The following is a 25,095-nucleotide window of genomic DNA, read 5'->3' on the forward strand; positions in this document are numbered from 1 at the left end:
AGGGATCACTTTTCTATGGCATGTTATCTTTCTTCTCTAGAAGTCCACGATATGTAACCTACCAATGACTTTTTCATACCATGTTCTTTTCCATTTTTTCATAGTTCACGACATGTACTTAATGGCATTTTGACTCAAGAGCAACTGATAAGGCATCGGTGCGAGCTAGGTTCGATTTCTGGGGATGGACTTAGAAGTCCAGGACATGTGAGGAGAAGCTGTCCTTAGGAAAGGGCCCTTTCAAGTTCGTGGCTGTGTTCACTTAACCGTGGTCACATCTCAACCGGGGATGGAGGTTGGGCAAAGAAGAAGGAGGGAGAGAGGGGTGAGGAGAAAAGAAAGAGACGGGTCGTCCTAGACTCTAGTAGTCCTCGTGTTGCGTTCTGTTTCTCTCTTCTGCTGCCTAACCCCCGCGCGGCGCCCCCCTCCCCCCCATCCACCCGGCCCAAAGGGTGTTTCTTTCTTTCGTCAACCTCTGTCTGGGCTGCGCGTCTCTCTCTCTCTCTCTCTCTCTCTCTCTCTCTCTCTCTCTGTGTATTCATCATCCCTCTTTTTTCCCGCCCATCAGGACATTCTCTCTCTTCTGCCAAGATTCCTCCCTTACCATCATCTCTCACTTATCATGCCTGTGTCCCTCCTATGAGTTCCTCCGGCTGTCTACTGTCCAGCACAACCAAGGGAGGCGGCAGGCCGTCCTGTACCTTTCAAACTTTGGGGCACCTCTGCGAGTCTGCAGCATCAGCATCCATGCTGAGAGCTCCAGCATAGGGGCCTCAGCAATCATCTAATATCTACGTGCGCGCGCGCGCGCACACACACACACACACACACACACACACACACACACACACACATTCTCTCTCTCTCTCTCTCTCTCTCTCGCTCGCGGTTTCCTGCTTATGGGCAAAAGGTTCCTGAAGAGGCTATCCCTCTGTTGCGGGCAGCTCTTTTCCTCCTGCCTTAGCTGGCTGAGCCTCGGGAGCTCAGAGAGTAGCTCCTTGGCAGCCTTATCAGATCTCGAGCCGCAGCTCATCCTGGTAAATCTCCTGCCTGGCGCCGATCCCTTTGCCCGCTTCCTGAAGGCCATACGCGTCCAGCGGAGTCGATTCTCGGAGGCGGAATGCAACGCGCTGAACAAAACCGTAAAGTCAGGCACTTGCTTCCTGAAATTGGCTATGCCGCACTCTCTTGTCTGTATTAGGCTTTTTACGTTTGCATGAAGCTCATTTTTTCGTCAGCAATCAATTTCACACAGTCTCAGGTTATCTGATTCCACATGATGCGTGTGTTATTTTTCAATTTGGAGCGGATGACTTTGTAAGACTGCTGATGTGTGTGAGAGGCAGGTTCTGTTTTGTGTATGCACAGGTGCACAGCCAGTTGTGCACGTGTGTAGGTCTGTATATGCACCTGGTAGCTCCCCCGGCATCACGTTCGATCCATTGCAACTATTATATGTTTTTGCTAGATGTCTGCAAATGTACATGGCTTTGTACTTTAAGAGGAGGCTGAAATTTTGACCCGTTGTTGTAATTCCAGAGCATGGTGAATACCGAGTTCTTCACTGAGTACGGTGAAGCCAACCGATACCAGATCCAGGAGGTGATTGGAAAAGGAAGCTATGGAGTCGTCTGCTCTGCAATTGATACTCATACGGGTGAAAAAGTTGCTATCAAGAAAATCAATGATATTTTCGAGCATGTGTCTGATGCTACACGGATTCTAAGGGAAATCAAACTTCTGAGGCTATTGAGACATCCAGACATAGTAGAGATAAAACACATTTTGTTGCCTCCTTCACCTAGAGAATTCAAAGATATCTATGTGATCTTTGAGTTGATGGAATCTGATCTGCATCAAGTGATCAAAGCGAATGATGATTTGACACCAGAGCACTACCAGTTCTTTTTGTATCAGCTGCTTCGGGCTTTGAAATACATTCATACAGGTGTGTACTCCCTCAACACACAAAGGCGTGGCAATAACTTTTATGAGATTCGAATGAACATGTGGGGAAGAGAATGAAAGAAATGTATTATTGTGTGCATTTTATTGTGTCATTTTAAGGAGGAAATGCATAGGATGCAGCTTTACTCGAGTTTATCTTCAAAGACCTCTCGTGTTCATGACTATGAAGTTAACAACTTTCTGGTGGTCAATGCCTGAGTTTTGATCCAGGATAAGGTCATTCAGTGGCGACTATTTACATGAGGACTGGCTAGGGTTTGGCAGAAACTTACTGGATGCCTGCAGGAAGTTCTGTTGCTGTAACTGTGCCCTCTCTTAGGTTTCTGGTTTTGCATTCAATATTGGCAGTTTAGTTTACATGATCCAGACTCTGTAAATGTATCTTCTAGGTGCATCTTAACAGGTAGGCAGTTGAGTTCTGGGTTGGGGCAGCCCTGCACAGTCTTTAGTGAAACCTTCGACGAAAACTTAGTGGTCTTATTTTGAGCGCACTTTTGATTGCCATGAAAATGATCCGTTTAATGGCAAGTAAAGCAACGACCCTTAAGAGTGACTCTTGTCTGGGAGTGATCTTGTGTTTATGTTTATCTTTTTTTTCTTATCCAACTTCGAAGATAGTTGATGAGTGATTGTTGGGACAGAAAACTTATTTGGCTTGAAGATAGAGGTAGCTTGGTGGGAACTGCGTCGACTACTACCCCTACTCATATCCAAAAAAATATAAATTTTTTTAATATACTTGTAGACATTCTCGAGTGAGTGTAATAGATTGCGGAGTAACTTGTTCTGGTTGTTTGGTGGTAATCTAAAATGATATTGTATGTAAAGTAGTGCTTGGGGATTGTCCAAGTCTTTAAGTCTTTTATTTTATGTAACAAGTCTTTAAACTCTTGTGAATATGCATCCAAGTTCTAATACAGGTCAAATAGGAAATATTCAATCCAGTCACATCAATTATGATATAATTTCAAAAATTGGAGTGAAATTCTACCCATGATTTTGGCGTGGGGTATGCCCCTTCTACCAAGCATATGCCTTTCCTTGTAACATGATTTGCCTCTATCCGATACGCTCAGTGTCATTGAATTTGTTAGTAGTCATGTTTGTTATGCCTTGTCATCCCTTGCCTGTGAGCCGCAGTCTGAGTCAGATGAGGACTTTAGGAGCTCTGAGTTGTCTATCACTTGTTTCGATGGAGGAGATAGGTCATTCTAGAGCACTTAGTTTACTGCATTTAAGTGTATTTTCTCCTATAGTCAAGATTTTATATGCATTTCCTGGGCGGGTTTTTGCATTTTTAAACTTGCCTCACCTGTTGGACATTGCTCAAACTTTTTGGGATTTTTTTGAGCATATCTAGCATTAAATACTAACCGGCCATATTTTTGGCTCAGAATCTCCAAATGGGCAGTTTTTGGGATTTTTGGCTATTTATAGCCATTTCCCACTTGGTAGGTGTTAGCAAAGCATTTGTCAGCTCATGTGTGAGTCTGAGCTTGATCTGGGCTGGGCATTTTTATTAGGTATTTTAGGTATTTTTCTGGTGTGGCATTTTATGCCAGTGGAGCATTTTATGCACCAGTCGGCCAACATTAATGCTGTCCGACCAGCATTATTGCTTCCCACTTTTTCAGCCTATTTATACTCCGTGGCTCCTCCTCAGTCAATCATCATCATCTTCACCATCTGCAGACTCTGTGGAGAGAGGAGCTAGTGCCAGTGCCAGTGCCCACGCGGCCAGTGACTCACTGTTGTATGCGACTGTCTCGTGTTCAGATATATGGATTCCATTTCCCGTGCATACATCTGAGTTCTCATCTATATCGTGTTCTTTTCTTTTCTCTTTTTATCTTGTGTTTCAACAGTTTATTTCAGCACATGTTTATGCTTCCACCGCTGCTCCACTTTTGACATGGTATCAGTTTTCAGGATTTGTGTTTTTACTGTGTTTTCTTGCTGATTTCAGGACTGTTTTGTACCCCTGCTGATCAGACGACTGCTGTCGCAGTCAGGCGACCTGTTTTGGGGCTGTTTTCAGCTTGCGTTTTTTTTGCAATTTTGCCATCGCTTGCTGCCTACGTACCCTCTGCTGCGTGCGTTTTTCATCAGCAGCTGTTGGCGACAATTTTCTACCTGTTTTTCTCCAGTTTACAACCTGTGTTTTGCTGATTCAGCATCTCTCGTGGCTGGGTGACTGTTACTTCAGGCCGTTTTCTCTGTTTTTGGCAGTTTTTGACTGATTTTTTGACTTTCTGCAGCAGATTTTGTCTTCTATTGATCAGATTTTGGGTTATATTGCATGTGAACTCTCATTTTTTGCAGTCTGTGCTTGTGTTTTGGCTGTGTTTCCTCTCTCAATTCCATCTCTTCTCTACTTCTCTTCTTATCCTCTCCATGTGGCTCCTCCGTGTACTTCCACTGATGATAAGTTACATGGACCTGATTATCTCACATGGAGTGTTGTCATGAAAGCTTGGTTTGTGCAGAAGCGGCTATGGTACATCGTCTGTGGAGCTATTGCTCTATCTCTCCGTCCTTTTCCTCTTCCTGAAGACTTTGATGAGGACAACCATGAGGAAGCGGTGCTCACATGGGACTCGGACGATGTCCGTGCTTACTCGGTGTTGCTTCGGTGTATTTCTAGAGCGGTCTTACCGGCGGTTACCTCCTGTAGGACATCTCCTGAAGTATGGCAGAAGTTGCAGCAGATGTACAAGGCACCTTCTACCATGCGGGCCGTCACACTTTATGGCCAACTCCAGCAGATGAAGTTTGAGCCAAAAGATACTATTCAGTCTTTTCTTCTTCGTATTACGCAGGTACAGGACCAGCTTCGGCACATGCAATCTACTCTTCCCGAGATGCATCTTGTCGGGACGGTCCTCTACAAGCTCCCCCCGGAGTTTGATGGAGTGGCCAATGCTTTGCGAGCGCAGACATCATCGACTCCTGTCAGTTTTACACATATGACCTCGATGCTTCTTGAGCATGAGGCATCCTTGAGATTACAGGGGCGGCTTCCGGGACATTATGGAGGTGAGGCTTATGTAGCTTCAGAGAGGGGTAACGGGAAGACGAAGTCGAAGGCCCAGTGTTACCACTGTGGCAAGAAGGGACATTTGCGGAAGGACTGCAAGAAGTTAGCGGCTTCCAGGAAGAAGGAGCAGAAGACGAAGCGGGATGCTGACTCTACCGATGAGTCCTCTCCTTCATCAGACTCCGACTCCGATCCTCCGACCAAGGTGAAGTCCAAGGCGCGGAAGGGATCGTCTTCTTTGGATCGCGGGAAGGGCTTGGTGGCCCCTTCCTCGGCTGCTTTCTAGTGGTGGTGATGAGGTCATCCCTCACGACTCTCTTGTGCTAGAGAGGGAGTGTGAGCGGGTGTTCAGATGGGGAAGCCGTGCCTCATCTATATTTTTATACAGGTGCACAGGTTCCAGAGAGAGACGTCCCTGACGCATCGACTTTAGTCTGGCGGAATCAAATCCTAGAGCTGGGATTGACATCCAGGTTCATGCTGAGCTGGTTATCTGACAGAGAGCGGGAGGCTTTCGTCTGGAGCTCACATGAGGGGACACTTTGGCGGTCTGGCCAAAGGCGAGGAATCCATGGTCACCTATGTTCAGAGGCATTTTTGACAGGATAGTCTTGTATGCTACTGCGAGACATTGATGATGGACACAGAGACATGCTATGATCTTCTCTATTTTCAGGTGTTTGGTACGACCGACATCGACATCAAGTTCTCTTCGAGGCACCTTGGTGGTGGCTTGATTACCCACTGCTTGGGTCTCCATGGTTCTACTTGGTGGTTCTATGTTGTATAGTTTTTGATCCCTTTTCATTGTACTATTGTATTGTATCAGATCACCCATGATCTGAGAGAGGGTGTTAGCAAAGTATTTGTCAGCTCATGTGTGAGTTTGAGCTTGATCTGGGCTGGGCATTTTTATTAGGTATTTTAGGTATTTTTTTGGTGTGGCATTTTATGCCAGTGGAGCATTTTATGCACCAGTCGGCCAGCATTAATGCTGTCTGACCAACATTATTGCTCCCCACTTTTTCAGCCTATTTATACTCCGTGGCTCCTCCTCAGTCAATCATCATCATCTTCACCATCTGCAGACTCTGTGGAGAGAGGAGCCAGTGCCAGTGCCAGTGCCCACGCAGCCAGTGACTCACTATTGTATGCGACTGTCTCGTGTTCAGATATATGGATTCCATTTCCCGTGCATACATCTGAGTTCTCATCTATATCGTGTTCTTTTCTTTTCTCTTTTTGTCTTGTGTTTCAGCAGTTTATTTCAGCACATGTTTATGCTTTCACTGCTGCTCCACTTCTGACAGTAGGTAGTTAGATTATGATCTTGGCTCCTTCCTTGGTAGGTGCACACTCCGACTCGATCATCTTTTTCCAGCTTCAGTGCTGCCATCATCATCAACTTAATTTGGTGTCCTCACTGACGTTGTGGGCTTCGTGCAAGGACTGATCAGTCCTTTTGTATTCAGCATTTATTCCTTGTTCAATGCATGTTTCTTTTCTTAATAGGTGGACGAGTAGGCCCCCCTTGGTGCGTCTAGTCTTGGGAGGTCGAGGCATTTTAAGATCACTATCTAAGTCGACTTTCGATTCAAAATCAAACTCGCCGTCTTCGCTAAAAGAGGGGCTCTCTTGTGGCGGTCAAGTTCAATTGTAGTCCTTGTGTCGGACTTCTTTTGCTACTCTAAGGGCACTTTGCTTGTGTGGTCTGGGGTCTACTCATATTTGCTCGATCATACGTCCCCTTGTGTCGTATTCTAGGGTATCAATTTCTTTGCCGCTCTCATCACTGAAGGAATAACAAACGTCATATTCGTCGTCAAAGTTGTCTTTGTCCGATTGCTCATCATTCTCCAAGTTTGTCTCTCTTTCTCTATGTTCGAGTTTCTTCTTCCGTTGCACGCTCTCAAATGTTATCAGAGCATGGTATTTGAGAGCGACACAGTTTGTAAGGCCATCCACAACTACATTTGCTGAAAATGCAAGTTCTTAATAGTTGGCGATTGCATTTGGTGCTTAGACATTATCATTTGGAGCCTATTGGACGGAGGCCGCTGTTTGTGGGCTAGGCGATTGCCTTCTACTGTCAAACGCAACCTTTTAGGAGCAAGTGACAACATTCACATCATGTTTTGGTGCTTTTGCATCCTTTTGTGAATAATCGACAATATTTCCTCTTGTTTCGGGGTAAACACAATTTTTTGTGGGTGTTTTGTAGATATATACAAAGCTATATTATCATTAGTTCTTTGCTAACTCGGAGGATGTCTCCGTTCCTTCCTTTGAGAGGCGGAGAGATTTTTGTACTAGTTCTTCGTGCGACGACGAGAGTTCACCTAGTCCATTTGTACGGGATTTCTCTTCTCCCCATTCTCAAGCTCGTTCTGTTGGCCTTTATATGCCAATCATGGCATCCTCGATATAGGTGCCCGTACTTCCTTCTTTGCTCAAAGAAGATCGGCTTGATGGTTCCAACTACTCGCTTTGGTCATGCAAGGTGGAGTGTATCCTTGATACCTTCAATCTTGGACTTTTTGACCCACCCTATTCCCTGTCTAGCGGAGGATCCCATTGTTGGATCATCGATGGATTGTGCGGCATTATGGGATCAGCTCAAATGTAGAGTCCAAACTTTCCTCTTTATGAGCTTACAAGATTTTATCCTAGTGGATGTGCGCAGGTTGCGAAAAGGAACGGAAGTGTGGACAAAGCTTGCTTCTTTGCACCATCAAAAGACATTTGCCCATCAGATTACTCTTGAGAAGAAGTTATGGATGCTTGCTATTAATGACTCTTCTTCCATGAAGGATCATATTAACAAGTTGGAGGACACGCAGGATGAGCTTGTCGCTTGGCAGGATGATCTCTTTAGAGGATATGGCCATGATTCTTTTGACTCGACTGCCATCTCCTTGATTTGATGTCTTCTACACTAGCCTTCTTACATCAAGGACATGTGAGCAGCTTCTATAGGAGGAGCTTGTCTTGCTTGTTTTGGAGCATGATGAGTGTGCCAAAGAGGTAGCCAGTGGATCCACCTCCACCAAAGCTTTTGTTGCAGGTACGGGAGGAGGGATGAAGAAAGGAAAGTCAAAGTCTAAAAGATAGAAGAGTTCTTCCGGTTTTGACTTTGACTCTTGGAGAAGTCTAAATGGCCATATTGTGGGAAGGGGACACATCCAAAAGAGAAATGTTGAAAGAAGTACCCTCACATCTTCTAGGAGTGAAGGATGGAGCTAAAACATTCAAGCCTTCTACCTCTACTTTAGTGGTTACCCATGAATCAATGTTCCTTCATCTTGTTGAGGAGCTTTCTTTAGTGGTTGCTTCATCTTCTGAGAGGCCTTGGCTAGTTGACAGTGGAGCTTCTAGTCATACGACTCCATGAGGTGATTTGCTGTAGGATCTATACCCTTCTAAGGGTTCAATCATTGTTGGTGACATTGTTTCGGTGCCTATTTGAGGTGTCAGTACTTTGCCTTTATTTTTGGACTACGCGTCGAGCTTCCTGTCACAGGCCCTTTATATTTCCTCTTAGTTTATGGCCTCACTAGGCTTGGGTACTTGAGTTGTCTTCATTGAGCAAGCCATTTATATTGAGGATACTACTACAAGGGCTGTTATTGTGACAGGGATGGCAGGAGCGCGGGCTTTACAGGCTCCATTTCCCTTCTCTTATACAGGGTCCTCCAAGGCAATTGTCTCTTGCTACACTTGTTTCCGCTTTTGCATCATCTTTTCCACAAGTTGCTTCCCATCCTCCACCCTCTCCGGTGGTTCCCTTGTACCCCCATCCCTTTTCGAGGGGGACAATCTTGGTGATGCGGCTGTGGATTTCTTGGCCCTTAGCTTTTCAAAGGGGGCTTCCCAAGATCCTGAGGAGTTTCTTCATCGGTAGTCTTCATCGACAGACTTTATCAACATTGGCATTTCTCTTGCCATCCCGGGATCCATTTCTCCCTTGGCCTTCTGCCACATCTAGGATCTGAGAGGGGGTGTTAGTAGTCATGTTTGTCATGCCTTGTCATCTCTTGCCTTTGAGCCTTAGTTTGAGTCAGACAAGGACTTTAGGAGCTTTGACTTGTCTATTACTTGTTTTGATGGAGGAGGTAGCTCATTCTAGAGCACTCAATTGATTGCATTTTAGTGCATTTTTTGCTCCAGTGAGGACTTTATGTGCATTTCTTGGGCAGTTTCTACTTTCTTTAGCTTGGCTCACTTGCTGGATATTGTCCATCCTTTTCGGGATATTTTAGAGCATTTTTGGTATTTTTACTAGCATTAAATGCTGGTCGGTTATATTTTGGCCCCAAATTTTAGGTTGGTGAGTTTTTGGGATTTTTTGCTATTTATAGCCATTTTTCACTCGGTAGATAGTTAGATTATTATCTTTTCTCCTTCCTTGGTAGGTGTACACTCCGACTCTGGGACTGATCAGTCCTCCTTTTGTATTCAGCATTTGTTTTGTGTTTAGTACATGTTTCTTTACTTCTTCTCTTGTAGATTGTCTCTCTTTTCCTCTATGTTTGAGTTCCTTCTTTCGTTGTGCACTCTCACAAAATTGATACAATTTTAAATATGTTGTCCATTTGGTCAGCCATGCAATTGATGTTCGACTCATGACATTCATTCTTCTTTTCTTTAAAGGGATCAGGTTGGAACTAAAGGGTCAACATACTCATGGCTGTAGGCACAAATGAAAAATGGGGAGTGTGCATCTCGGTCAATTGCCATTGCATATCCTTAATTTGAGCTTGGAGAATCACCACTAGTGACGAAATCTCCATTAAATTTGATGGAAGAAGATGCTTTGGAACGCTGTGTGTGTGCTTAGGTTTGGAAGAACTTGGACGGAGCATCCTCCAGGTGTTGAGATTTAGTAGGAGCGGGTGCAACCAAAAGAGATACACCGCAGGAAGCCGTGATGGTGAGAGAGAATGTATAAATTGAGAGAGAATAAAAGGATTGAGAGCATGTAAAAATATGTGCTGATTAGAATCAAGAGAGAGGCATGGTACTAAGAAGACTTGGACTAGAAACAAGGTGCATTTATGGTAGATTTGTTTAGTCTTTTTTTTTTGGGTATAAGTGCAAGTACTTGTAAGGCAAATCTTATTACGACTTTTGCCAATGTCACCCATTGATCACCAGGTTTACTAGTGTCTTATTATTACTCAATTGACTTGCTTTTCACGTGCATCTCATGTGTACACAACTTAATAATGCCAAAGCTAAGCATTAAAAATGAAGGGGAGAGTGTACAATGGAAGTGCAAGTTAGAAGTGCGAGCAACAGTGTTGAGAGTAAGAGAGTGGACATAGAGATAGGTGTACCTGATTGTGATGGTACACGAAGAATAAATAATATATTTATATATGAGGGTACAATAAGGGTGTGTTCACACCCATATAACTTTATGCATGGAGACGAAGGGACTTTACACCCAACAACCGTCCATTTAAAGGCCCAAAGTGGTACCTTTAAGGTAACCAACTCCCACTAATCGGATGCAATGCTCATGTTGAGCCTTTGTAACACTCTGAATGAGAACAGTTGTAAGGTTATCTTGAGTTTTAACCTTAGTCAATGTGACAAGACCATTATCCAAGACCTGTTGAATGAAGTGGTATTAAACCTTGATGTGTTTGGTATGTGCATGGAACGTGGCATTTTTAGCCAAACACAGTGCACTCTAGTTATCACGACTAAGCATTGGAGTATGTGAAGAAAGACCAAAATCCTTGAGCAGACGGCCAAGCCAAATAGTTTCCTTAAAAGCTTTTGTGGTTGAATTATATTCAGCCTTTGTAGTACTCAGTGCCACAATTTTGTGCAACCTTGAACATCAAGAGATAGCCCCACCAACTAAAGTAAAGACATACCCGCTGGTAGATTTCCTAGTGTCAAGATCTCCCACCATGTCCTAATCACAGAATCCTTGCAACTCTAGTGTACCCATAGCATATTCACTTCTCTTGTGTATCTTTAAGTATCTGAAGATACATTTCATTACTTCCCAATGTGGCTTGCGAGGGCTAGACATTAATCTACTAACAACCCCCATTGCTTGAGCAATGTCAAGGTGAGTTGCAACCATGGCATACATGATACATAAAAGATCCACAAGCTGATACATAAGGTATGCCCTTCTTAGCACTAGCAGTTGCATTATTCTTTGGATAGTCAACTTTGCTAAGCTTTGTAGGTGGTAAAGGCACACCAAGAGGCTTAGCATCAGCCATATTAAACCTGTCCAAGTACTTTGCTAATGTACTTGTCTTGTGAGAGAAACGAGTGTTGCTCTCTATCTCTTTTAATATGCATGCCCAAAATGTGTTTAGTTGCCTCCAAATCTTTCATCGAGAAGGCTAAACTCAACTACCTTTTAAGAGCATTCAAAGCACTCTTATGCTTTCTTGCAAGCAACATGCCATTCACATATAGGACTAGCACAATAAGGCTTTCATCATCCGCTCTTTTAGTGTATAAGCAGTGATTTGCATGGCTGCGTTTAAATCCATGGCTGAGCATGAAGGTATCAAACTTTTTACACCACTGTCTAGGGGCTTGTTTCAGCCCATATAAGTTGTGTTTCAGCTTACAAATCAAATGCTCTTTCCTTGGAATAGCAAAACCTATGGCTATTTCATGTACAACTCTTTATCCAAGTCACCATGAAGAAAAGCAGTCTTCACATCCATCTAATCCAACTCTAAATCCAAGGATGCAGTGAGAGCAAACAAAACACGGAGGGTAGTCATCTTCACCACTAGTGAAAAGACCTCTTGGAAGTCTATGCCTTCCTTCTGTGTAGAGCCCTTAACAACCAAACGTGCCTTATACTTGGGCTTCCCATCAGCACATTTCACTATAAACCCATTTATTAGGGATAGCTTTGCTATCCTTGGGCAAAGATACAAGCTCCTATGTGTTATTTGCATACAGAGACTCCATCTCTTCTTGCTTAGCAAGCTTCCACTTTCTCTCGTTTTCACGACTGTGCCTCTCTAAATGTTAGAGGCTCACCCTCATCAATCAACAAAATGCAACCCAAAGATGGCTGAAACCTCTGTGTCTACCTTTTGACATGTGTAGACCTTCTTACCCAATGATCTGTATTGTCAAGCAATGGGCCTACATCCTCAAGTATGTGCACACCATCACCAGGTGACTGATTTTCAGCATTTAGTTGCTGCTGTAACCTGTTTTTAGTATGTTCTTCTTGCCGTCCTATTCTATCTTGTGCATCTATTTGCTGTCCTATTCCATCGTGTGCATCCATTTGCTGTCCTTTATCTTCTGGCTGTAGCACAATGGGTTGTTGCTCATTTTTAGCATCAAAAGGAATAAAATTTTAGCTAATGGCTGCTGAATGGTTGACTATTCATGTTGAAATTCGACCTTCTTTTTGTCAAGGCCATCCTGTATAGTATGTTTCAGCAACTTTGTCTAATTAAATACTACGTCTTGGTTGCTTACTATCTTCTTGCCCTGAGGGAGCCAAACTCTATGACCCATCTCTCCCTCATCTTCATATCCCATAGAGATGCCCTTGATAGATTTCATGTCTAGTTTAGTCCTCTGATCTACAGGAATATGCACAAGGGCATCACAACCAAAGACACAAATGGTCATATGAAGCAGGTTTGCCACCATTTTCCAATGCACGATTTGGAGAGCAATTGCATACGTGAATTGCAGTTTTAAGAGCCTCTTCCCAGAATTGTTGCAAGAGATTAGCTGTGGACAATATGCATGTGACTCTCTCACAAAGTGTGCGATTGTATCTTTCAGCCATGCCATTTGATGCAGGATTATAAGGGGCCGTCAACTCCCTCTTAATGCCATGCATCTCATAAAACTTTTTGAACTCATTAGAAACATACTCGCCCCCATTATTTGTTCTTATAGCTTTTAACTTAAGCCCTTTCTTATGTAGTAACAAAAGCATGAAACCTTTTAAAAGCATTCAATACTTTCTTTTTCCTCTTTTACACATACACCCGTGACTTTCTATTGAAATCATCAATAAAAGTAACAAAGTATCGTGCACCCCCATATGAATTAATAGGCATAGTGCACACATTAGAGTGCACTAAATCAAGAGCATTGGACTTCTTAACAACACCTTAGTAATAAGGAGACTTCACACGTTTTCCATAGATGCAATCATTACAAAATTTGAGACCAGAGCCTTTTACATCAAATCTCCCTAAAGAGGAGAAAATTTGAAGGCCTTTTTGGCTCATATGGCCAAGTCTTTTTTGCCAAAGTTCCATCTTTGAATGAACTTCAGCCACAGCCAAGAACTTGCTAGGTAATGCTTTACAATGCAAATAATACAGAGTCCCTCTTTTGCTGCCTTTAACAATCATTATAGAGCCCTTGTGGACCTTCCAGGATTCACCACCAAAGGTAGTAAAATACCCTTTTGCATCAAGTTGCGGGTCCTCTTCTACCGTGGCCTCTCATTGAGGAGGGGAGGTGCGATTAGTTATCGCCTCTCTTAGAGCTCATATGATGGCTCCTCCTACCCTTAGCCTGCCCCCAAACAGCCCTTTTGCAGTCTGCATGGAAAGCTTTGAGAACCAACAGCTTTGTTTTGCCACTTGGCAGCTTTTCAAAAGTAATTTTCAAAATTTAATTTTTGAGAAATTAATTTACCATTTGACCTTGCCCAAGAGCTAGGCAATGCAATCCCCATGGGACATTTAATGTCCCAAGATTAATTGGCCTTGGACTTCGCATTAATTTCTTAACTTATGCCTACTACCTCTAATGTCACCATTGGACATTTAATGGCCCAAATAATGGCCTAGACCCAAACTGACATCAAGCACCTACAAGTACTTGTCTGGCATAACTTTGTATAACTTTTGCCAATGTCACCCACTGATGATCAGGGTCACTAGCACTTAACTGACTTGCATTTCACGTGCATCTCATATGTGCACAAGTAATGCCAAAGCTAAGCATTAAAAGTACACGTTGTGGTGACCCCTTTTGTCAGAGTGCTTTCATTTTTGACTCAAGTGCATATGCTGGTTGACTGGTACTTCAGGTTGCATTAAATGCTGGCTGACTGGCCATTGCTGTATTATTCTTGCTTACTTATAGGCAGCCTCCCCTCCACTGTCATTATCATTGGGATACAAGCATAATGCTTTCTTTAGAGAGAGGGAGACTGCTGCACTGCTGCTCCACACTTTCAAGGTTTAACTAATGTGGAACCTAGTTCAGTGCCAAAATAGCCTTTAACACTTTTGGAGTTTGGAAGCAATTAAGGAGGTTTCTAATTCATTGAGGAGGCCTGAATTGCCTGTCAAGCTTCTGGTGTAATACTTTTAAATGAAGCAGTTTGAATGAGTCTCTTCTTTTACAGAAATGTTCTTTAAGTTGCTGATGACATTATGGAGAAGCATGTGATGTCACACTCATGAGTTCAAACTGTGCCAATAGGTTGTGTCATGCTTTGTCATACAAGGCTAGAGCTACAGTATGCAATGGGAAGAATTCAGGTGACTTAACAAAAGAAAATTTCAGTGGTGCTACAATTCAGATTCAAACAGGACTTCTGTCCAATTACTTCTGCATGATAGATTATGCTTAAAGAACACTTTGGTGGCTGTTAGATATTGTTATGATGATGTTTTAAATTTTAGATTTGGTGAATGTGCTTAAATACTTACCTTCTGAAGCTGTGCTATAACATGATGACTTTTAGATTTCTCATAAGTAGACCTTGCCATATTCACATCTGAAGCTCAGCTTTTCTGTGACAGCTAATGTGTTCCATAGAGACCTGAAGCCGAAGAATGTGCTGGCAAATGCAGATTGCAAGCTTAAAATTTGTGATTTTGGTCTAGCTCGTGTTACTTTCAATGATGCTCCTTCTGCAATATTTTGGACAGTATGTACAATTACAAGTTGGACCTTGAATTTACATTTCACTCTTAAATTTCATTGCAAACAAGTATTATGATTTTTGGTGCTTATTAGAGCTTCACGTAATATGCCTGTTGGACAGGATTATGTTGCAACCAGGTGGTATCGTGCACCAGAGCTATGTGGCTCCTTTTTCTCCAAGGTTTGTCCTTCATTATTGAACTGATCTCCTGTTTCTGTAGCACATAAAGTTTGACATAATTTCAATGCCTATGTATTTTGAACAAAATAGTTTGACCAAGTGAAAGTGCAGAAACTTGAAAGACGTGCCCAAATGTGTCAGAGGATTTAGTGCTGTAAGATTTATGGATGGAAGTTGTGAGGCATGCTAAAATGGGAGGTTAGCTAGTTAGGAAACCCAATACGTTTTCCTAATGGATTTTATGTCAAGGTGCGTACTAAACCAAGGAGAAGAGAATATGTCTCCATATCCAGCAAGTTCCTTGGCATAGAGCTTACCATGCATACATGCTTTTTAGGTCTTCCTTCACTTGTCCCCTACTTGAAAAGCAAGAGTTCTGAAATGGCCTTCAATTTAAAGGACAGTAGACTTTAAACTGTAGAACAAATTCAGTATTAAAAAGCAACAGTCAAAAGAGAAGTGGAACTGGAATGCTCCTACAAAATTGCACAATTTTCAGCCAGACAGATTAGCCCAAATAAACCATGTCGACTACCACCTGCATGGGCGAACCTCGATCTCAGTACCACAATGCAGAAACACAATAATAAAAGTGCAGGACAGCGCTCTATTGGTACAGCCATCTGGGCATAGCCACATGGAACGGGGATACCCCATTTCGGGAATAAGTGAATGGGAAGTTAAAAAGTACATAACGTTTGGATTTTTCCCTAATTCTGCACAATAAACAATTACGTCAAGTATTCAAAGACACTCTATAAGCACACTCAACATCATATTGCATTACTACAAACAAAATGAATGGTGCATGATTTATTAAGACTAGTTGATGCTGCAAAATAAGGGCACAAAACTAAACGAAGTCCGATGAGTAAAGACCCAAGAGCTATAAATCATGAGCTTTTGAAGGCTGAAGTACATTCCATATTATACATTTGCGCACAGAGAGAGAGAGAGAGAGAGAGAGAGAGAGAGAGAGAGAGAGAGAGAGAGGTTACAGGGACATGTGGGACCACCTTTTGATGACACTATGGCCTAGAGAGCCCTTCCTTGCCCTTGCTTCTGATTGTCCCTGGTAGGATTGGGACCTTGTACGTTGACTCCATTTGGAAAAGGCTTTGGTAATGAAGTGTACATCTTATGATTAAGGACCACCATTGGCTGGTCAAGGCCAATATTGTAAGGAGCTTGCAAAAATCTTGGGATTGGTGGGAAATGACTATCATGGAGGATTGGTTCAATAAGACAACATACAAAAGTAAAGTCTTCTTTCCTTTGGTGTGTCATGGTTGGTGGGCTGACACGGCTGCATTTTCAACAATTGCTCCTGTTTTTTTTGCCTCACCACAATGGAATCTTCTTGCCACCATTTTCTTTTGTGCTCTTTGGCGTGAAAATTTGGTCCATGTTGTTTGCTATTTGGAGGGATGTGGTTGGCACATCATTGTGCCCCTTTGATTGGATCTTTGTTTTACCCAAATACCCTACTTTGGCACAATCACATATAAAGATTCCATTTCCAGTCCTTTGTTTTTGGGGCTGTTGGCTCAATTGGACAACCCATAATGCTTTTGTTTTTTGATTCTGCATCTATGGTACAAAAACACCTTGCCAAGTCGAAAGGTCTCCTACATTGGTAGCTAGACCTTATTTAGCACACTAATTCTCCTTTCTAGGGAGGACTTGGTCCCTTGGTATACGGCAATCTTTGCTGCTTCTTTGCCATGACCTTTGTACTCTTTTAGTTATCTTACCTTTTGTAAAAGAAAGTTTATGCATCTTGTAATCTTGTACTTTTTCCGTAATTAATACAATTACCTATTTTGAGAGAGAGAGAGAGAGAGAGAGAGAGAGAGAGAGAGAGAGTGTGTGTGTGTGATGGAGAGCGGAATGGGAAACACGGGTAGGAGAGTTGAGATGAAATGGAAGTGGAAGCAAAGCCAAGGTGGAACTCCATGTTTTTGAATGTTCCATGTGTTCCAAGCTTGGAACAGGCAAGGAATGGGCCTCGTGGATGGGAACATTCTATGATTTGGGAATGTGTTCCTTGTCCCATTCCATTAGAGGATAGTGTTTTTGCGTTCCAAGGTTGCATTCTGCCCGTTCCATGTTGCTGTGTGTGTGTGTGTGCAATGAGTGCTGATGCCACAGGACTCACAGTAGCTCTCATCCAGCCAATCTTCTCACAAATTATGAAAGGTAGCCTTTTGTGCTAGCTAGGATGGTTTGGCCTTTGGCCAAAATAGCCATGAAGTGCTTGCAACAGCCAGGAAGCAGCCATGACTGCTGTTCAAACAGCAAAGTCTGCTGCCAACTTAGCTTTGACTGCTAATATAGGTCTGAAAGCCATGATCTAATTTGGCTTTATGATGCCGCTCTCGTCAAAATAATTCCAGCTTTTCTTGCCTAAAACCTAAAAACAATCAAAAGTGAAACACAACCTTATAAAATTGCATAACAATAACTAATTTAAAAGCTAATTTTCAGATCAGATAAATCTTACCATATGCTGCCCTGTCATCATGCCATTCATACTGCCACATCGGTATACCGCATCATCATGTTTGGAACATGGTCTACTATCAGTTTCCAGTTATGTACTTGTTATTTATAAATTAATGCGGACTGAAAGCCCACTATTGCTACAACCAGGGATCATAACCTAACACAATAGGTTTGCAGTCTATCCATGGAGACAAATGCACAAGTAAATAACTTGCAAATTTACTTTGACATTTGCAAAGCTAGAGGCATGAAAATCTTGAAAAGATGTTTGGAATGCAGACGGCAGCAAGGTGGTTCCATACGTAATGTATGGTGCATATAAATATGTATTGTACGTTGCTCCGTATGAATTACGTACATAAAACTATGTACCCTTGTTAAAAAAAAAAACAAGAGGACATTTTAGGGTATTTTCCACCATACATTATGCATATTATCCAAATTACTTGGAGAGACATTACTACACACAATGCACATCATCAATTGGAGATTCATTAACCAATTACTAGACAATTTTTGCGTTATATATACATTCCCTACTTATGATCATGACAATTGAAACCTTTAAGCATTAAACATTTAACATGTACATAACATTGAATAGTGAAAACTGAAATTTAACACGTACATAAAACTGTATAGTACAGAAATAGCCATGTGATGAAGAAATCGGAAGGTGCGGCTTGTTTGGGGCCCCCAAAAAAAAAAAAAAAAAGATCACATTTTTTATGATCCGTATGTATACCATACAGATGCACTGTATGGTAAGGAGCCGTACGTACGTACTGATCCTACCTTGAACGCCAGTGAGATCCTAACCTCCTTAATTCATTCAAGTCACAAAGACTGTAGAAGTTTGTATCATGATGGTGTATCCTTTTGCATATGCATGTCAAATGCTTGGTCTAGTGTTTCATATTTCTGGGAAGGTGATTAGTACGTGTTCAGTGGCTGTATGTCAGGCTGACTGTTGCTAGCTTGTATGATGTAGCTCTTATCACATCTACAGCGAAATCAGGTTTTCTGTTACTGCTGTTGTGTGATCGATAACATTAATTAGATCTGCTCACCAACATTGAGCATCTGTTTCCTGAGAGCCAAAGTTGCATTGCCAACCTGCTGGGATTGCAAGTTATTTGCTTCCAGACCAGATTCATTGAGGCTGAGAGCTAGGTTTCAGCTGCTAGATATTGAGGTTCAGGTCAGATGGTACACCTGTGCCTTTTATTGAAGTGCTTTCTTGTTGTATGTATGGCTCCATCTTCAGCTGGGAGAGCCGAATGGGCCAGTGTGGAGGATGTCTGAACCATGGAAATGTGGAGGACAGGTGAACCAACATGTTGTACAGAGGGTCTTTGAATCATTTGATTCAGCTGCTGGTTACATTCTGTATATGTACTATGTAGCCTGTATTGATTATTTGATTTCAGATTCTAAAAGTTTCACTTGCCATGTAAAGTGTGAAAAACTATAACCTTTGCCAGCCTTGCGCTAGAAGCTTCTGTCTCTAGCAGTTGCTTCCCATGTGTACATTGTCCTTTTTTGCTTTGTGCTTTGATGCTCATACATTTCAGCATTGACCAGCTAACTCTGTGATAATCGTTACATGGTCTTGTGATCCTATCATACATTTCTTGAGTCTTTCCAAAATATGTTAACCACAAGGTTTCAGATTCTAAAAGTATTTCACCTGCTGTGTAAAGTGTGAAAACTATAACCTTTGCCAGCCATGCAGTATAAGCTTCTGTCTCTACCAGTCGCTTCCTATTTGCGCATTTTGTCCCTTTTTGCTTTGTGCTTTTATCTTTATATATTTCAGTATTGACTCGCCAACTCTGAGATAATCTGTAGATGATCTCTGAGATAATCTCGTGATCTACTTCTTTGGATCTTCTAAATCTTTTGTCTTTCCAAAATATGATAAGATTGTGTTTCAATTCTGTTCCATCTCCTAGTTCTATGCTTGTTCTCATTCTCTCGCTTTCACACCACCTAGGCTACATCACCACAACGGTGATTGCTATACACTGGCAACCACCTTAATAAGTTGAACCAGAGGCATGCACACAACCATTGGTTGATAAGCTTGTGTGCTAAGTGCTGCTTTTGGGGCAGTTACTCTTTCCTCTGGTCTCAGCAGTCTGAGTAGTGTCCCAGGCTCACAAATTGATAAAGATAGTTCTCTCCCTCCTTAAGTCTTTCCTTGTTACAATCTGGAAACCACTAGGAAACTACTTAATTTTACTACAATCTACACATTCTTCGAGCTTCGTCAACGATACAATATCTTGTCAAAAAGGTGCCTGGGTTTTAAATAATTGGTAGCTCCTTTTCATAGTATTTAGTTGCAGGTAGGTTATGTATCAATCTACTTGCTTGCTGTGTTTAGAGATCTGAACCTGCAATGGTAGCTTGTCAGCTGTTTACTGAATGCCCACTCTGTGTTTGCAAATCATTGTGAAATATGCAGGTCATCACTTCGAGCATGTTTTACCTGAAACACGTTACACGATAATCACAAATATATTAGCTCTTAGATTTCACTTCAAAAGCACTTCAGCAGATTCATAGGTATTAGGAGATTGTATTGTTTACTCTCTTTTGTGTTTTTGTTCAATGCACTAGTCTTTTCCCAGGGCATTCCTTTGTAGCTCTGGCTCAAGCAAGCTTGATTTACCTATTAATTGCTGGTTGGTTTTGGGTGCAGTATACACCTGCAATTGACATCTGGAGCATAGGCTGCATTTTTGCTGAAGTTCTGACTGGAAAGCCCCTCTTTCCAGGGAAGAATGTTGTACACCAGTTGGATCTCATGACAGATATACTGGGAACTCCTTCTCCGGAAGCAATTGCCAGGGTTGGCCCCTTCTTCTTGATCCTCGCCTTTGCAGCCAGGAAGGATGTTTGTGGATTTATCTAGGAGGCCTCTCAGGCATTCTTCCATGGAGGTCGGGCTAGTTGAATTGATCCACTGCAACCTATCTTGCCCTAACTGGACAATCCAAAAATATTATGCAGTCCTTGCTCTTTTGTCTGATGAATAGGCATATGCTGTCCTCATCTGCTGAGTCCTTTGATGTTCATCCTGGGAAATTTACTTTATAAAATCTAGTACTTCTGGATGACCGTTATATCCAGCAGTGTATAATCTGTATTTCCTTTTTGATTTCTGCTATTATCTCACTTGATCTTTTGCTGGACAGGTGAGGAATGAAAAGGCAAGGAGGTATCTGAGCAGTATGCGGAAGAAGCCACCAGTACCCTTCTCTCAAAAGTTCCCCAATGCTGATCCTTTGGCAGCCAGTCTGCTAGAGAAGCTACTGGCATTTGATCCTAAGGACCGTCCAACTGCTGAACAGGTGATTATATGGAGAAGCATCTGATGATTTTTCTTGCAATCAGAATTTTGCTTAGGGTTGTTTTAGGCAAGCTCAAATTTGCAGTTTTATAGGCTTTGGCAGATCCATATTTTAAAGGTCTTGCTAAGGTAGAGCGTGAGCCTTCTGCACAACCGATCTCAAAGCTGGAATTTGAGTTTGAAAGAAGGCGTCTGATGAAGGATGATGTAAGGGAACTGATTTATAGAGAGGTAAAGCATCATTTCCTTTGAAAACATGACATTTAGATTGATGCAATTATCCAGAAGAGCAGATACATTTGTGATTGCCACATTGAATTTGTTACAGATACTTGAATATCATCCACAAATGCTGAAGGAATACTTGAATGGTGCTGACCAGGCTAATTTTATGTACCCAAGGTAGATCTGTGCTGGCTTATAGTCATAAGAATGTAGCATCTCATCATGTACTGACTGTCATTGTTGGGCTTCACTTCTTAAAGTGCTGTTGATCAGTTTAAACGGCAATTTGCACATTTGGAGGAACATTATGGAAAGGGCAGTAGCTCTCCTCTAGAACGACAGCATGCGTCTTTGCCTAGGTATCTTCTTGGTGCACTTCTAAATGTAATTGCAGTTGAAGAAATTTGACTGGTTTTTAACTAGTTTTTGCATTAAAGAAATAATATTGGGAAGAGGGACAAAAACTTCTCAGAAATTGTATTAATAGCTGTGGATACTATTGTAGCTGCCAAAGGGCTTATTTTAAGATATATGGTGGTATGATCTGCTTCATATTGCTCCATTGTTTCCCATTCAGGTTCTAGGATAAGACATTTCTGTGCTGCAGTATGGCTGTACATATTGTGCCCTGTATGCAGTACAACTGCATGGTTTAACTACTATGCCTCCCCAGATAATGCTGTCTACGCCATTCAACTGCATGGATCAGCTATGGTGCAGCCTGAGAAGTACGACTGTGCGATCACTTTTGTCTTCTGAGACATGACAGCTATGGCTGTAAGGAAAGGCCATAGATTGAGTCACATAACTTTCACATGCATGATGCCAAAGTCTACATGTAACTAATCACAAGTACAAAGGCCAGTTGCTCGAAAATTATTTTTTTCTGAGAAATTGTTACCAACCATTTGGGAATTTCTTATCCATTTTAGTAACAAATCAACAGGGTGCTGTCTGCATGTGCATGACCAGCGGAAGAGGCGAATCAGACAATTGATAGTCTTCCTTACCATGCGCAAAACTTTCCAGGCCTAGGGTCATCCTTAACTGTCCCTGATCTTAGGGTTTCAAACCATCCTAGATTGGACTGAATTACTGAATCAATTCTTAGCTGCTGAAAACTGCCTTCGTAGATGGGGTAACCATCCTGAAACAAATACATTTTTCAATGTTGGGAATGCGGTATCAACTCCATTCTTCCATTGACTGGTGTGCCATCAGAATTAATCAGCCTATCAGAGATCATGGAGGATGATGACTTCCACCATGTCCAAGACAAGGGCATGAACGAAGGTAATTGCAAGCAACCGGCTTGGATTTCTGCCTAGTGGTTGCCCCAATAAGAACACCATTGATGCAGAGGTTATGTCAAATTGTCCGGCATGAGCTATACACAGCCATGTATATTCCAAGAACAGAAATTAAGAAAAGATTAAAAATATTCTCCCTATCCGGCATGCATCTCCTTCTCTACTGTGCCCTGCAAAGGTTTTGGCCATAAACATGGAGTGATATCTACCTCATGTAGTTGGCTCGGTCAACAGTTTTCAGTATGCATTTTGTTGCAGGTTTGACAGATTTTCTGACACTGCTATTCAAGACCTTAGCAGGCATAAGCTCATAACCTATCTTTTGAAGAGTGGAACGAAGGCATCAAACACATCCTGTCAGACTAATTTTAAAGTCAGATTGTCTGGACTTTTAGTAGTCATTTCAGTACATTCTTCTTCATGTTCTGCAATTAGGTGGATGTTAAGATATTCGCTGATTCAGAGCTTGGGATGGCAGCCAACAGAGCTATTTTAAAGCTCTGCATAAAAGTGCATGTGAATGTAGTCAGAAAATGTGCTACCGACATATATTTTAATAGGGATTGTGATCACAGATGTAGTCAGAAAATGACTTGCTAATACATGTGCTGAATAGGGTTAGCAAGATTGTGGTCTTGTATCAAACATGGGTGCATATTTACATCCTAGTGAGGTTAAGTGGTTCTAGTCTGCTATTGTGGTTTATTAAAGTATCTGAGATCCTTACATGCTAGGAATCACAACACAGTTGTATTCCCTGTTCTTTTTACCATCAGCGAAGTACAATATTTTGTCAGATCTTATGCCAAGATGCTCACAGTACAGACCTTCAATGCGGTCTGGATCCCTTTGCAATTATGGAGACTGTTGGGTTGTGGAACAGATCCTGCTTTTGTAGTGCTGACATTCAGTTGCCTGCAACAGAGAGCGTGTTTTTGAAATACGGGAAGACATTGCAAGACAAGTGAGGGAAGGAGAAAAACAGTCACTTCTTTCAGGCCATCAGGGACCTGAAGCTCTTTTGAAAGGTCCAGTGGCATCTGAAAAATCTCAAGGTAAGTAGAATTTTTTTGGCTTGTGCTATTTGAAGCTCTTTGATTTCTCTTTCTGGGTTCTTCCCACAGTGTACAGTTCGAGGATTTCCAATGATGGCATTCATGTCCACTGTCAGGTGTATCAGCAAAGCCAGGTAAAGTAGTTGGGCCTGGCATGTCACTGGGAAATTTAGGTGGCAAGGATCTTGCTGATCCTGAATGGCAAGCAAGAAGTGGAAGTGGTGTTCAACCTTATTCCTCTGTTTATCCTGCAAAAAAGAGCTCTTCTGTGAAGGGTGATAAGGATAAGAAACATGATGAAATGCCTAATGAATTGACTTCTTTACAATCAAAGACAGAATCTATGGGAATTGGTGCTACAAAGAAGGCCTCAACTGTTCCAAGTGGATTGGCTCGTCCTTGAGGTTTGTCTACCTCTGTTGCCATCTTATCATTGACTCACTCCTTATCGGGACCACAAGTATATTAATTTTAGCCACACCTGTTTGATGTATTTATTCCCCTTCCATTCGGGGGAGAAGTTGCCAATGCTGATTAGACACCTTATTCCCCTTCCATTGAGGGGAAAATTGTGAAATGCTGATGACAGTCCATGATGATAGGGTAAGCTAGGTTAAACATCCTCTATATTCTGTAATTGGTGGAGCCTTCTGTTGTTGTAAAGGACTTTGTGGCAATCATTATCCAAGCCAATCTGTTTAAGAGTATTGCATGCATGAGCGGTCACCAGATTTTTATATAGCAATGCATCTCTCCCTTGGAGCATAGGGTTTCCTTTCTGATTGTCTAGGAGGGAACTACCACATTCTTGATTGATTGACAGAAGGCTCATGAGCAGGAAGTATTTGAGAAGCCACCATATTCCAATTTCTTCTACTAAATTGTATTGTTCAAAATATGTCCAAGTCACACATGAGCCATCAGATGAATGAGCTTAGGGTGGCAAATTGCAGCCCCTATTCCCAGTAAAGCACAACTTGAAAGGTGTTTTCAAACTTTTTCCTGCACTTTTTCTTTCCAGAGTCTGACATATTCTTTTTCATAATGAACGGTTTCCCAGGTAACTTGATATTATAGCACTAATGGACTTGATTGAATCACACAAGTATACAGGATAGTAGGATCTTTGGACTTTCTTGCATGAGATTGTGAAGATAGGCTGGCGTCACAATTTGTGGAAACCTTTCTTGCTCAATGTCAGAACCCATGGAGTCCTGCAAAAGTCAAAAGCTGTGCAATGCGATTGCCAAATCTGTGATGGAAGTGTTGGATTTGGAATTTAAAATGGAGTAAAATAAGTTTTGTGTCTCTTTCTGAGCCCACTCTTGCGAATTGAGCATATAGCTTGTTGATATGGAGCCTTGTTTAACAGGTTATATCATGGTAAGTTACTGATTCATTTGCATCTCAAGGGATGGATATTCCAAAATCTAAAGCAACTTGCATGATCCATGTGTTGCACAACCATGTTGCAACATTAGGACAATTTTTATTCAGGTGATTTCAAATGTAGAAAAGTTAATCTTTTGGGTTACTCTTTCTTACAT

The 25,095-nt window shown here is 42.0% G+C and overlaps 1 protein-coding gene across 4 annotated transcripts; it reads left to right on the plus strand.

Moving 5' to 3' along the window:
• The first annotated feature begins 431 nt into the window (after positions 1-431).
• On the plus strand, positions 432-25,095 carry LOC148040212 (mitogen-activated protein kinase 15-like). Of its 4 annotated transcripts, none has more exons than XM_087697649.1 (11): positions 432-1,142; positions 1,540-1,948; positions 14,791-14,918; positions 15,036-15,095; positions 20,308-20,457; positions 20,804-20,959; positions 21,052-21,165; positions 21,287-21,360; positions 21,444-21,542; positions 23,418-23,548; positions 23,665-25,095. In XM_087697649.1, exons 1-11 carry the CDS (start codon positions 900-902, stop codon positions 23,949-23,951), a joined length of 1,851 nt encoding a protein of 616 aa, XP_087553775.1. In that variant the 5' UTR covers positions 432-899; the 3' UTR covers positions 23,952-25,095. The 4 variants fall into 4 exon arrangements, with proteins under 4 accessions (XP_087553775.1, XP_087553766.1, XP_087553784.1 ...); XM_087697640.1 differs by having other exon boundaries at positions 433-1,142; positions 21,052-21,189; positions 23,665-25,078; XM_087697658.1 differs by having other exon boundaries at positions 975-1,147; positions 21,052-21,189; positions 23,665-25,077.

Source organism: Lygodium microphyllum, chromosome 2, assembly GCF_053477565.2.
Source record: "Lygodium microphyllum isolate KBCC chromosome 2, Lygodium_microphyllum_v1.1.10, whole genome shotgun sequence".
NCBI lineage: Eukaryota > Viridiplantae > Streptophyta > Polypodiopsida > Schizaeales > Lygodiaceae > Lygodium > Lygodium microphyllum.

Bases quoted from the DNA above. Each gene is read 5' to 3' on its own strand.
- LOC148040212 (XM_087697640.1), top strand. From the start codon at position 900: ATGGGCAAAAGGTTCCTGAAGAGGCTATCCCTCTGTTGCGGGCAGCTC. The intron at 14,919-15,035 runs GTATGTACAATT...CCTGTTGGACAG, and splicing joins CTTCTGCAATATTTTGGACA to GATTATGTTGCAACCAGGTG. The intron at 21,543-23,417 runs GTATCTTCTTGG...TGCCTGCAACAG, and splicing joins CAGCATGCGTCTTTGCCTAG to AGAGCGTGTTTTTGAAATAC.